The 12,874-nt window shown below is 43.6% G+C and overlaps 2 protein-coding genes across 3 annotated transcripts; both read right to left on the reverse strand.

The window, feature by feature from the left end:
- Positions 1-117: 117 nt before the first annotated feature.
- On the reverse strand, positions 118-8,212 carry LOC115756505 (PH, RCC1 and FYVE domains-containing protein 1-like). 2 transcript variants are annotated; one of them, XM_030696320.2, is made up of 9 exons: positions 7,565-8,212; positions 6,834-6,920; positions 5,967-6,056; positions 5,132-5,212; positions 4,793-4,984; positions 2,597-4,711; positions 1,869-2,015; positions 799-1,175; positions 118-524 (listed from the first exon to the last, which is right to left on the reverse strand). In XM_030696320.2, the coding sequence occupies exons 1-9, from the start codon at positions 7,616-7,618 to the stop codon at positions 395-397; spliced, it is 3,273 nt and encodes a 1,090-aa protein (XP_030552180.1). In that variant the 5' UTR covers positions 7,619-8,212; the 3' UTR covers positions 118-394. The 2 variants fall into 2 exon arrangements, with proteins under 2 accessions (XP_030552180.1, XP_030552179.1); XM_030696319.2 differs by having other exon boundaries at positions 2,597-4,717.
- Positions 8,213-9,410: 1,198 nt separating this feature from the next.
- On the reverse strand, positions 9,411-12,308 carry LOC115756546 (protein NRT1/ PTR FAMILY 5.4). Its single transcript, XM_030696378.2, has 6 exons — positions 12,092-12,308; positions 11,798-12,015; positions 11,464-11,715; positions 10,794-11,077; positions 10,113-10,527; positions 9,411-10,009 (listed from the first exon to the last, which is right to left on the reverse strand). The coding sequence occupies exons 1-6, from the start codon at positions 12,198-12,200 to the stop codon at positions 9,584-9,586; spliced, it is 1,704 nt and encodes a 567-aa protein (XP_030552238.2). The 5' UTR covers positions 12,201-12,308; the 3' UTR covers positions 9,411-9,583.
- Positions 12,309-12,874: the final 566 nt, after the last annotated feature.

Raw genomic sequence — 12,874 nt, forward strand, 5'->3', positions numbered from 1 at the left:
ATTTTTTCTGTTAAGCAATACAAAATCCGATCACTGGTAACTTTAAAACATTATCATCCGCAAGAAATCATCCGACAGACCAAGAGTCATAGGCACGGTCAACATCCACACGAGGAATTAGATCGAAAAGATTGGGATTCATGTGACGGATTTACAATTAAGCGTACTAAGTAAGTGCACATGCCTACTTACAAAGAATTTACAAAATTCCAATTTCCTATCACAAAGGGTCAATTTCGTGGCGGAAAGGATGGGCAGATGGACAGAACGGGAACGAAGCGGAGGGGGCTAAAAACAAACACGCCATCACTCGCTCAAGAAACAAAAATAGAAGAGATTAATTCCTTAAGAGATAAAACTCGGGGCATTTTCTGAAGCCTCCGTCCACCTCATATCAGTGAGCAAGCATTTCTTTCCCAAAAACAGTGGACTTGTCTGCCATCGGCACATTGTATTGCTGATAAACTCTACTCCTGTTAGCTGCCCACCACTGTTCTGCTTGTTTCTCCGTAAAGCGCTTCCGGCTAGAGCAGGAAGAAGCAGCAAGTCAGAAACGTTTATAGCGATTGCCGGCATGAACGAGCAGTGTAATCTTACGTAAAGACCGACAAAAGATCAAACAAAGAGTGCTCTCTAGTCGATACTAGCATATAGAATCGTTTGTGACCTAGAAGCTCTGTTTTCAGTTCGCAAACACGATCCATGATGCTTAAGAGTGTGTGTGGGTGCGCGCGCGCGGGTTTGTGAGAGAGAGAGAGAGGGGTTCGCAAGGAGTGTTGGTTTATCAGTTCCATATACCTGAAACGGACACGCTTAAGATCCTTGATGCCTCCGGGTAGCGACACAAAGGTGATGTAAACACCTGACTCGTCTTGCTCAACCCATTCATCTCCATTCCCAGATTCAGTTTTTGGCCCTCTGGTTTTGTTCCTCGCCATTGCTTCTGATGTCTGTTCGGTGTGCTTTGAAATGGAGTTACCATTGTCACTTGAGGGATCAGGCATCACAAGCCCATTTGATCCACTCTCATCTGGTTCGTGGCAACTAACAGTATAGCTCGCTTGCTCACTGGCTCCACTGAACTTGTCATCGTTGGGAAGTATAAAGCTAGACAAACCGATGGGAGGTGAATTTCTCGCAGTTCCCATAGGTAACCTTTCGGCCATGTCCTTCAACTGCATAAGAAAAGGAGCAAATGCACATTTAGTTCGTAACATTTTCTCACCAGAAGTCGGTGACAACAGCAACTCCAGTTATTGTAGCAAGTGCTTTTTCTTAAGGACAGCTATTTTTCTAAGCTTTCATTACACCCACGAAAAACCATGGAGATGTTACTTGCTGCATAATCTTAAAAGTTGACAGCAATTCCAAAAAACCGTGAGAAAAGTGAATCTGCACTCGTACTACGGACAGTACATGGCTCACATTACAATGTCTCATCAAGCTTATCAACATGTCAATATCATTGAATAAAAAAAAGCTAATCAATATTTCAACATTCAATAAGTTGAAGAGACATTTAATTTGGAATATACACACATATACATTGTATTTAAAAAAGCTTTATCTGAACTGAAGATCTAGTAATACCCCCACCATAATTGATGTCCAGGCAAGTCAGGAGAAATTTTATGTTTCCTACTGTTAGATTCAAACTTGTTCGTTTTAACCTTCCAGATTTGTCAAGAGAACTGAGGGAAAAAGGATTCTTAGGTGCAATAACAAAAAGATAGCAGACTACTAACAGTCAGGAAGACAATCCTGCTTGAGTTTCCAACTTTCACCAAAACCCAGATCAATTCTAACAAATGATGCTGCACCCTATGAAATATCATAAATTGACCAAAGCCTTCGAGGCAATTGCTTACCTGGGCCGTGAGGGACTTAATTACTTCCTTAGCTGCCTTACACTTTGCACTTTCTTCCCCAGCTTTCTTGATAGCCAGTTGCAGCTCTTTTCTAGTTTGTTCCAGCTCAACGTGTTGGAGTTGTGCTTTTCGACTGAGATCTTCAACCTGCATCACAATGATAGGCAAATTATAAAGAAGGCACTTCTCAAAGCTAAATTACAGAGCGCTCAGAAACACGGATCTCATAAACTCCGTCTCTATGTTGAACTAGGATACATATATGGAGCAAAAGAGTTACGCTTACAACACAACAAAGAAGGGCAACTGCAAAAGCCAATGTTATCCTGTCATGCTAGTGTTTTCCATGTTGTATCTAATTGGTGAATTGCCAGGTCCTAATGCATATGACCCTCTTGTTTTATCCTCCTGCCCCAACATTATAAGGTCATAGACCCATTAATAAAACGAGCCAGACAACCCAGGTGAAAAATTGCACAGAAAGGAATGTCCAATTTCACAAAACCTTAGGTGTCATCAGTAGAAAACACAATATTTGCAATTGCAAGTTATTTGTTTCTGCCAATGCAACCTTTCTCCTATTTCGCCTAAGAGTCTAATATGAGTATTCACCAAACTATGTCCATAAAAAGGGAAGCTCTTGCATACAAGCTAAAATGAAGTCCATATGACAAAGAACAGTTGGAAAGGTTCCCCACACAGATTGAAGTTGCAAAAGATTCCTCTACCTGAGACCTTAGCTTAAGAACTTCTTCACTCAGGCTACTATTTGTCTTTTTGGCATCATCATCAACAACTTTTGATGTCTTAAGAACTGAATGAGTTGGTGTTGCAGCACGGGGTGGGCTTGAACGTCGAGATGTTGGCGATGTTGCTCGAGAAACAATTCTTGATCCAGGAAGAGAAACAGAGAAAAACTTCTTGGACGTTCCAAACATTGGGTTCCAAGACTTTGAGCTGTTCAATAATCCATTGTTCAAAACCCCACTTGGAATGGGTGAGACACGACCTACATTGACATCCAGCTTCTTGTATCTACTGGAAGGTTCTGTCTCCACTTTCTTACTTAGATCTAGAGAAAAATTGCTGCCAACCAGAATCTGAGATTTATCATTCTTTTCAATAAGTCCATTTAGCCCCTGATTCATACTTCCTCTCCTACTCAGAGATGAATGAGCCGATGAGTCAGTGTCAGGGGATCTAGTAAGTTTTCCAAAACAACTATCACACACACGATATGCTTTGCTAGGATTTGGTGCCATGGAAGCATTACGCGACTTTTTACCACTGCATGAGTGACAAAAGACAAGTCCACAATTGTAACAATTGTGGCGTTTTCTTTTGAAATTAAATGGAAGATGGCAACCCGAGCACATCGATTGATCAACACCTGAGACCCATTTGTGAAGACATATAGCAGCAGAGAAATTAGCGCCACAGACTACACTTTTCACTTGTTTATCTTTTAAAGCCTCAACAAGAGTCGGGGAATTTCTGTCATCTGTATCCCCATGACCTAAACGACCATTCAAGCCCTTCCCCCAAGTATAAACCTCCGTTCTTGAAGTTAAAACTACAACATGATGAGCACCACAAGCTATTTCTTCAACAAAGTTCTTCAAAAGTTTTCCATCAACTCGGGTAGGAAGCTTTCCGTCAGCTTGTGGATTTCCTAGCTGACCATAAACAGGGCTTCCCATAGTGTAAACATGGCCAGTCGTGGTTAGAGCAACAGTTAGGCTGTGACCACAAGCCACCTGACAGAAGTTTGGTTCAACAAGTGCCGCAACACAAGTGGGCACTAGTTTTGCCTCCTTATCGCCATGTCCAAGGCGACCTTTATCTCCATCACCCCAAGTAAAAAGCTTCCCAGAAGAGCAGTTACTGGAACTTGAAGACCCAACCATAACTTCAACAACAGCAGCAGTGTGCCAAACACCACATGCTGCACGGACAGTGCGAAGACCCTTAAGGGACTCCACTTCCCTGGGTACTGACACACTAGTCCGATCTCCATGTCCCAATACACCAAAAGTTCCATCACCAGAAGTAAACAATTGACCTGCAGAAGTTACAACCGCTGTATGCCACGGTCCACATGAAACCGATGAGACATGTATTCCTTCCAAGGGTCCATTTAACTTTTTGGGAGTCCATTGACTTGATTCACTTCCATGTCCAAGGACCCCAAAATTGCTAGAGTTTCCACCCCATGTGTACAGATCACCGCTCAGGGTAACGGCACAAGAATGGTACTCTCCACAGGCAACAAGCTCGACATTCACATTCTTGACTCCCTCAATAAGCTTTGGATGTGCAACATCAGAATCTACACCATGTCCAAGTCTGCCTCCTATTTCCTTCCCCCAGGAGAAAACCTCTCCTTGCTTGGTAACTAAAGCAGCATGCTGTCTACCACAAGCAATATTCTGAACATCAAGGACTACGGCAGATTCCAAGGCTTTGGGAAACAAGGAATCCACCTTAGTCCCAGAAGAACTACCAATCCTATGGATGCCACCCCCCATAATGCCATCTCCAGTGCCTTCCCCCCAGAGAAAAATATCCCCTAAAGCATCACCCTCATCATGACCAGATCCATGGCTTGATGAACTGACAGCACTTGATAAGCTCACTCTAAATGCATCCCCATTTGTTCCATTTATGCGTCCAGTCATTCCATCTGATCCCCCTGATGAGCGAGAGTGAATAGAGCCAGACGCAGTTTCTGAAGGATAGAAAATCTTGGGAGGGAGAGCACATACTGACACATCGGACAATCCATTCGATAAACCGATTTTTGTCGGACTTTCAACTGGTGTATGAAGGCACGAATTATCGGTCTGATCCTAGAACCAAAAAGTAAAGTTTAATCTCCATGCCAACTGTCTAGATATGCACAAAACTTGTAGAAAGTAAAGCACCTTCTGCGAACTATCACCACTAGCAAATGGAGAGCTAAATGCTGAACTACTTTGCCCTTGTGCTCTGGGACTTGTTGCTTCAGATGAAACTCCACTTCTTGATTCTCCTCTCACCTTCTGATGATTGCGACGTGTTATTAGTGCTTTTAGACCAGTGAACCAAACTTCAGCTTCGTCTTTATCCTTGCAAATCTGATGGAGATTAACAAGAGAACATTAAAAGACGAAGAAATGTCAGCCTGAAAGTCAAATTATTAATTCAATGGATGGAGGGATGGCATTCAAAGATTTAAAAAGAGACACACAACAACAAACATTAAATAAACAGGTATAAATTACCAAATCTAAAGATCTGTCGTCATATATGAGTGAAAATGATTGATATTCCTTCTCAGGTTGCGGATATCTCTGAAATATTGGCTGTCAGAACAAGATGATGAGTAATTAGTATGTTGCAATATATCATGAAGTAGAGAAGAACATTTTTTTGATGTGGAGGTGCACCGAGTCGTCCTACATCAGCTTTTCCTTATATCAGTAAAGGAAATTCATGAAACCGCATCAAGGGGATGCCAATTTATTAAAAAAGAACATTCTTCATTAGTTAAAAACTTGGTACATGGAGAAACACCATCCAAAAGCACCGAAAGGCTTGATACGGCTTTCCCATGAAAACACATACATGTAACCATGAGCATCTGGCTAGTCGATTAAAAGCACCTAAGATCTTCAGAGAAATATGTTCGCCAACTTACAAGCAAGAAATGGTGGGAAAGACCTTGAGAAAAAGCATCACAAGGAAAACATATATGTATACATCTTAAGAACATAAAAAAGAAAATAAAAACTACAAAGGACTTTTTAGGGTGCTGGAAGTTTCTGCATGATGTGTGGAAGCATTGACAACCTCAGTTAAAATGCCAAAAGATTATTTACTTGGAGAAATTTGTGCAAATGGCATCATTTTTCCAAGATGTGTCTTACTTATCTAAGGTATGAGGCCGAACTGAAGCTCAATATTTTAATACAACACTTATTGCCCAGGCCAGATTTTGGGATTATGAGTGCAATATTCGACCTTGAATTTTATTTTCCTCATTCTTCTCCTCATTCCTGACTAGATATTTCATCATCATTAGTTGTGCAGATATTCAGGAACCTAAAAGAAACTTACAGTGCGCTGCCCTGGTATTATTCTGGAGATGTGATTTATCTTTAGATGCTTCTCTTCTTTGCCTGAGAGCCATATTATGACAGATTCATCCTGCAAAGATGAATGAACAAAGTCAGTTTGAGAAGCCACGAAAGAGTACAACCTAGAAATAACTCATCTGTGGATACTGTTATAATTGGCTGGATAATATGAAAGGCATGGCATGATTCAAGTGATTGTAGATCAAGAGCCTACATGTGTATTGTATGTAGAAATGCGATACCAAGAAGACTTAATTATATCCATACCTATGTACATATAGGTTAGAAGCGCCCTTTTTCAATATGAATTATGGCACATGGAGGAGCCCGTAAGAAGTCCCGTGGCAGTGTGGGTCTAATACCAGTGAATCAATCAGAGGTAACAAATGTAGATGTTTCATCACTTAACATCTGATTTCCAAATGGATCTAGATTCAATGTGATGCAGAGATGTACCCCGCATGCATAGAACTTTTCTGAATATAGGAGCCACCATCTAAGTCCTAGCTGTTCTACAGTGTGGCCAATTATACAGATATATCTTAAAAGTCTACATAGTTTCCACCTGCATTTCACCCCAGGCTGCTAAAACTATAATCATGACAACATAATGGGATCCAAGATAAATCACCATGATCTAGCACGGGAACGCCTAACTATAATGCAAAACAAAGAAGTCGATAATAGGCACATAATGTACCGAGGCAACTTTGTAGATAGATGTCCGTAATACTTTTGTAGATAGCCGGATTTATGTTCAGAAGTTCCATTGAGAAACATACACAAAGCACCGGCGACGAGCAAGGTGGATGATATCAAGGAAAAAAAGGGAAAGGCGTAATCTTACATTGGCCAGCCTGAAGGGACAAAATTTGGGCTTCCCTCTGCGCCCGTACTTGAGCAGACATGCACCTTTTTTCAATGCAGTAATTGCCTGTCGTATGGTGAAGAAATATTCCTAATCAAGTTCACGAAAATCTCTGAAAGTCTAAAATAGCACCGAAACAGAAACAGCATAAAGCTTCATTCAATATAGGAGAATAAGGCACAAGGAATCTTGGTTACATGCAGTACCAAAAGATTGTCACTTCTTTGTGCTAGCACATGCCTATGTGATCCTGTGTTCATTTAGGAGACCTAAAGCAGTAGGTGATGTTTACAAATTCGAAACAACCAATTCTATTAGGCACAAGCAGTAAAGTCAGAGCTCCTCAATAGCACTTCAACTTCTCATTGGTGAAAGAGTATGCCATTGGCGATTATCGGAAAATTAGAGGACAAAGAAGTTTTCTTTAGCAGAGATACCGGACAACCATTTCTTTCTCCCAAATTACTAAGCGTCCATGATTCAATCATATTTTAACAATCTAGAAGGAAAGCCGTCTCATCAACAGGGACTACATCATTAAAACTAATTAAACTAGCACCTGGCAAGTGCTATTAAACAATAATGTCAAGCGTCATTTCCACAAACCAATGACTACAGTTATCGATGAAAAAGAAAATCGACTACGAGTGCTTGACCATAGATTAAGGACAGCATCAAACTTCGATCACTTCGACAATCTAAGCACTTACCAGCTCAATATCTCTCTCCAATGGTCCCACTTTGGACTGATCCGCGGCAGTCATCCTCACCGCCGCGCATGAATCTCAAAAAGCTAACTCTCCACAACACCGAAGCAACAAGAATCTCCAAAACAAAAAGCAACAGTCCGCTTCGCCATCTCCACTCGCCCTTCTCTCAAAACCCCCCGAACCAATCACACTCTCCACATTGCCAAGACCCGCGCGTGAACTCCGTCGAGATCGAAATCGCGCACTCCAAACGCAGCTCGGAGAAAATGCCGATCGCTGTTCCTCGATCCGCGGCCACGGAATCCGAAGAAACCTAAGGGGAAACTACAGGGCGAGAGAAAGCTTTCGCCGACTTTGGGTAGGAAAAATCGCAGGGGGAAGATGACAAACGAGATTGACGTTTACTAAGATACCTCAGTCCGTTCCGTCCAAGGATTGGCACGCGAGAAAGCGAGGGAAAATGCCGGGGGAAACCGCGAGAAAGTGAGGGAAAATGCGGGAAAAAAAAAATCACAGAGGGAGGGGGATCGGTCGCAGAGAGTGAGAGACAGAGTGAATGTAGAATGTTGCGGACAGGAGGCAGGAAAGAGAAAATAAAAGGGAAAAGGCAAGTGAAAATGATTGATACTGATAGAGAGAGAGAGAGAGAGAGTGTGAAGCGAGATTATAGGGTTTTTGGCTGCTCCCTGGCGTTGACTTGTTGACTGCCTCGCCTGGAGTCAAAAGCAAACCTATGTCATGCCACGTAATCGGATCTCCCACGTGGGCCCACCCTCCGTTGGACCGTCACTAGAGGCTATCGGTCTCAGGGGGAGTCGGTTTTCACCCTGGAATCGGATCGGGCGGAGTCTGAGGAATCGGGAACTGGCCCAACCGGTCCGATCAAATTCTGAGGTTGATTCCGAAACCAGTAATTCTTCTTCTTCTTTTTTCCCTTCTATACTTCAAAAGTTTGGTGTTGCCTTTTGCTTGCGATTAGTGATGTAGCTTCCACCATCTCCTAAAGCAATTGTTCCTACATTATGTTTCGATGAATTCGTATAGTCCCCCTTTCTTCTTTTTCTGCAACAGTTTTTTTTGTCATCCCTTCCATATAAAGAGCTACAAGCGAAAGTTTCCAAACACTTAAAAAAACAAAGAGTATTATTTTCATTCTCGTGGTCATTACTCTATTACATGGCATCGTGTCGACATGTCGGTTAAGACGGTTTGTTTCCGTACTCATAACCAGGTATTGCCGATTGCAAATTTTGACTTTTTGAGAATCGAGAACCGCCCGTAAATGGGCATCCAACTCTGGAGTTGGAACCGGGTCGATGTTCGCCCTAATCATCACCGTCGCTCACCTAAAAGTGATCGGGACGATTCGATTTCTACTTTTGCCAAAAATTCAAGATCTCGCGTCCTTTAAAGTCCGATTTGCACTTGTTTTGGCACCAGCTTTACTCTTTTTTAAAGATAAGATCGCTCGTGAAAATTCGTCTTTTGTTCTCTCTCGATTCCGATTGTAGTGAGGTGGTTCGCGTCATTTTCAGCCGACCCGCTATAAAGATGCCCACCATTCACACCGGTGTAAAAGGGCTTATGGGAAATTAGTTTCTTATCTTTGTGCTTTCAAAATATCAAATCGAACTTTCCAGATCATTCTTGTTCTCACTATACAAAAACCAACCACTTGTATAGTCGACAAAAATAAATTACTAAAGAATAATTTCATCGTTTAGGCAAATGATTAGATACGGATTGTTGTTAGCAATGAAATCATCCTTCATTGACTAATTATTTCAGGCGATAAATATTATCATTTTTATAAAAATATTTTTTAAAACACTTATTTTTCATAAAATAAACTGAACCTTAATATGCATTTCTCGTTGCCTTAGTGAGAGTCTAGGTGTGGATTGGGGATCAAAGGAGCAAACATGGGCAAGCCACTAGATGCTCCATTTCTTTTAATCTACAACAGCTAAGACACATTGTTCTAAGTTGTACGCTCCTCTATCAAGCCACCCTTTTCCTTTACACTTCACCGTTGAAACCCAGGTGATCATTGACTCTCTTGTACACAAACCTGCTAGCAGCCACCACATAGGCGCACAAATTCAGCCCGCTCAACCCAGCCAAGACCCAGTAATAGCGGTCGAGATGCGCCGTGTTGATGTTGTCACCGAGCCACCCGTCCCCACCTCTCGAGCTTGTCGCCCGAACGACGCTTATGATGGCGCTGCTCGTGAAGCTCCCGATCCCCACCAAGCTTATGAACAAACCTGCTCCGACGCTCCTCATCTCCTCCGGCATCTGGTCGTAGAACAGCTCCTGGAGTCCCACAATGGCAAACACATCAGATAGCCCACACAGCATGTATTGAGGAACCAGCCACCACACGCTCATGGGCACCGTCATTTTTGGGGAGTTCGCTAGGCCGTGCTTGATTGCTACTTGCACCTGCTAGATCACAAAAGTTGCCGAACCAGAAAAAGAAAGGGATTCAAATCGAACGCTTTTATGATTGAGAGGAGTATACGCATGGAGATGTCGCTGACGTTACCCTCCTGCCCTCGACGATCGCCGAGATTGCCATGTTGAGAACCGACAAGAAGAGCCCAAACCCGATTCGCTGCAGCATGCTGATTCCGGACGGGTGTTTGGTGATCCTACGAGCGATGGGCACGAAGACCCCATCGTACAGCGGGACGGAGACGAGGATGGTAAGGCCGACGAGGCCCTGGAGCGAGGCCGGGGAGAGGCGGAAGTGGGACCAGGACATGGAGGCGGCTTGCTTGGTGAAGAAGGTGTGCATCTGGGCCTGGACCACAGCGAACATCAGGCAAAAGAACCAGATGGGGGTGAGGCGTAGAATGAGCTTGGCTTCTTCCACTTGGGTCACGGTGCACAGCCGCCAGGGGTTCCTAGTCTTGCTCGTCGCGTCGACGGTGTCGATCACCGTGGCCTTGTCCAATGCCCTGCATGTTCAAGTTTCCAGATACACGGATGCAAGACTCGTTCATCATCCCCATTCATCTCACTAAAACAAAGTTTTCCCTCAAAGCGAACTTTACCCATTCCATTTCGACCAAAAAAAAAAACTTACCCATTCCATGGAATTAATCAGTATATTAAACACTATATTCCAAGTCTTCTCTTATGGGCTACGCTGATCCACGCTCAACTGATGCAAGTGAAAGCCCACCTTCTAACCCAGAAAAAGGAAAACGAATAGCCCACATACCCGAATTGCGGAGTGCGAGCCAAAAACCGGGCTCCATTATTTTGACCTCCCTCACGAGCCGCGCCATGCTCGTCCTCGTCGTCATAGCATACTCTGCGACCCTCGCCCGCCTCCTCCGCACGCCACTTCCAAGCCGCTGCCACAAACACCTGCGCGACCCTCGTGAACGGGCTCCTGAGGGGGCCCTGCCTCCTGTAAATCTTCAGGCCCATCAGGAAGATTGCCAACCCCATTGCCACCATTCCGGCCAGCAACCCAAAGCCCACGCTCCACCCAACATGGTCCTTGATGCAAACAAAATCTTTCATGAGTTGAGATGGTCAAGATTCACAACAAATACCCATGACTCCACTCTATGAACTCACGGAGAGAAGTCATGGACCGCTGCAAATTTAAAATTTGATTAGAGGGTAACTAAGAATTAAAGAAGACTTCTCTTTTGGATGAAGTATCGGTATCCAGCCCAAATTTGGGGATCATAAATGCTGTTATCTGTACCAATTCTAAGTTTTCTCGCGGATCTTGTATTTGTCTAGCAAATACTCTTACAGAAAATTATCAGGAACTATACTGGATACTAGATGTAAGCTAATCTTTCTATCTTTGAAATTAATTTTATCTATGAAGTTGAGGAAATGCCGGAATGTGCAACAAGGCGCTCGCCAGCTACCTGCAAATAAGGAATGAGGAAGACAGCGGTCGTGGCGCCGGCAGTGATGCCTAGGTACCACCAGTTGAAGAATGAGCTCTTGGCCATCTTCTCCTCCGGCAAGTCCTCGTCGAATTGGTCGGCGGCAAAGGTTTGCACGCATGGCTTGTGCCCGCCTTCTCCGACCGCTATCACGTACAACCCCGTGAAGAAGGTGGACTTGTGGTAGCCGCTCGGTATCACAGACACCGACAATGTCAGCAAGATCATGCCCTGTACGATTCAAAACAAGTAAAGAAAGCACACCCAAGAGAGAAGAAATTAAAAGGAAATCGATGTCCAGACCAACACGTACCATGAGATAAACAACGGAGGATATGACGATGGTCCTGAGCCGACCCAGGCAAGAGTCGGCGACGAATGCTCCAACCAGCGGGAAGATGGCTGACACGCCGACCCACATGTTCACGTTCTGAGCGGCAACAGCCATGGACTCGCCGAGATGGTTGGTGAGGTACATGATCAGATTACCGGCCAGCCCGTAGTAGGCAAATCTCTCGGCCACTTCGACAACTGCGATCGAAAAAGCCAAAAGGGTCAACAAAAGAGAGGAGAATTCTTCGAAAAGATGGCAAATGAAATGGCTTACAGATGATGAAAATGGCAGCATTCCATCCTCCTTTTCTGGTGCTCGAAGAGACCTTCCAGGCTTCACGGCCATTCCCGACGACAGCAACTGGAGCTGCACTGCCATCCATTGCTGCAGAAAGAAGAGAAGAATGGTTTACTTAGCGCAGGGAAGGAGTTTGATCCCCTCGGGTCCCTTTTATAGTGGTCTCTGTCTGCGAAGTGCAAAGTCAAACACGTGATCAAGTTAGAGTCAACTCCGGGATAAGAGAGAACATCTCCCCATCAAATAGAAAGGGAAGCGTCCTGGTCCAAACATTATCAAATGAAATGAAATGGCAGCTCAAAATGCCATTACGGCACATGCTTGTTGTGCTCACTCTTTGACTATTTGTTTCTTTGTTAGTTCAATTTAGAATTAGCGGCCCATCTCACTTTGAGGGAACATGATTTGTTTCTTTCTATGGAGGCTATGAACAGAGGGATAATTATCCAATCAGTTCTGAATTTATTGAACCAATGCCAATCCATCCCTAATTTTTCTAATTATGTTAATTTGGTCCTAAACCTTTGTGTGGACCGGCCACTTTTGGTATGTCATGTAGAATGGTCGGCAATGATTGAACCACCAACCCAGCGAACCCCGAGTGAAAAATTAGCTGAAAGGGCTATGCAAAAAATCTATCGTAAAAGTTTAGGATTAAATTTTGTCATAATTGAAAAATTCGGGATTGCATTGGCATCCGTACAACGGATCTATGACTTATTGAGTAATTTCTTCACCACGAACAGATGAATCTCAATT

The sequence above is a fragment of the Rhodamnia argentea genome, chromosome 8, assembly GCF_020921035.1.
Source record: "Rhodamnia argentea isolate NSW1041297 chromosome 8, ASM2092103v1, whole genome shotgun sequence".
Lineage (NCBI taxonomy): Eukaryota > Viridiplantae > Streptophyta > Magnoliopsida > Myrtales > Myrtaceae > Rhodamnia > Rhodamnia argentea.

What these genes read in the sequence shown, in the direction of transcription:
- LOC115756546 (XM_030696378.2), bottom strand. Translation starts at nt 12,200, where the DNA reads ATGGATGGCAGTGCAGCTCCAGTTGCTGTCGTCGGGAATGGCCGTGAA. An exon ending in CCTCCGTTGTTTATCTCATG is followed by an intron (nt 11,716 to 11,797) that starts GTACGTGTTGGT and finishes TGAATCGTACAG; the next exon opens with GGCATGATCTTGCTGACATT. An exon ending in CGATCGTCGAGGGCAGGAGG is followed by an intron (nt 10,010 to 10,112) that starts GTAACGTCAGCG and finishes GTGATCTAGCAG; the next exon opens with GTGCAAGTAGCAATCAAGCA.
- LOC115756505 (XM_030696319.2), bottom strand. Translation starts at nt 7,618, where the DNA reads ATGACTGCCGCGGATCAGTCCAAAGTGGGACCATTGGAGAGAGATATT. An exon ending in TGGAGAGAGATATTGAGCTG is followed by an intron (nt 6,921 to 7,564) that starts GTAAGTGCTTAG and finishes ACCATACGACAG; the next exon opens with GCAATTACTGCATTGAAAAA. An exon ending in GTGGTGATAGTTCGCAGAAG is followed by an intron (nt 4,718 to 4,792) that starts GTGCTTTACTTT and finishes TTTTGGTTCTAG; the next exon opens with GATCAGACCGATAATTCGTG.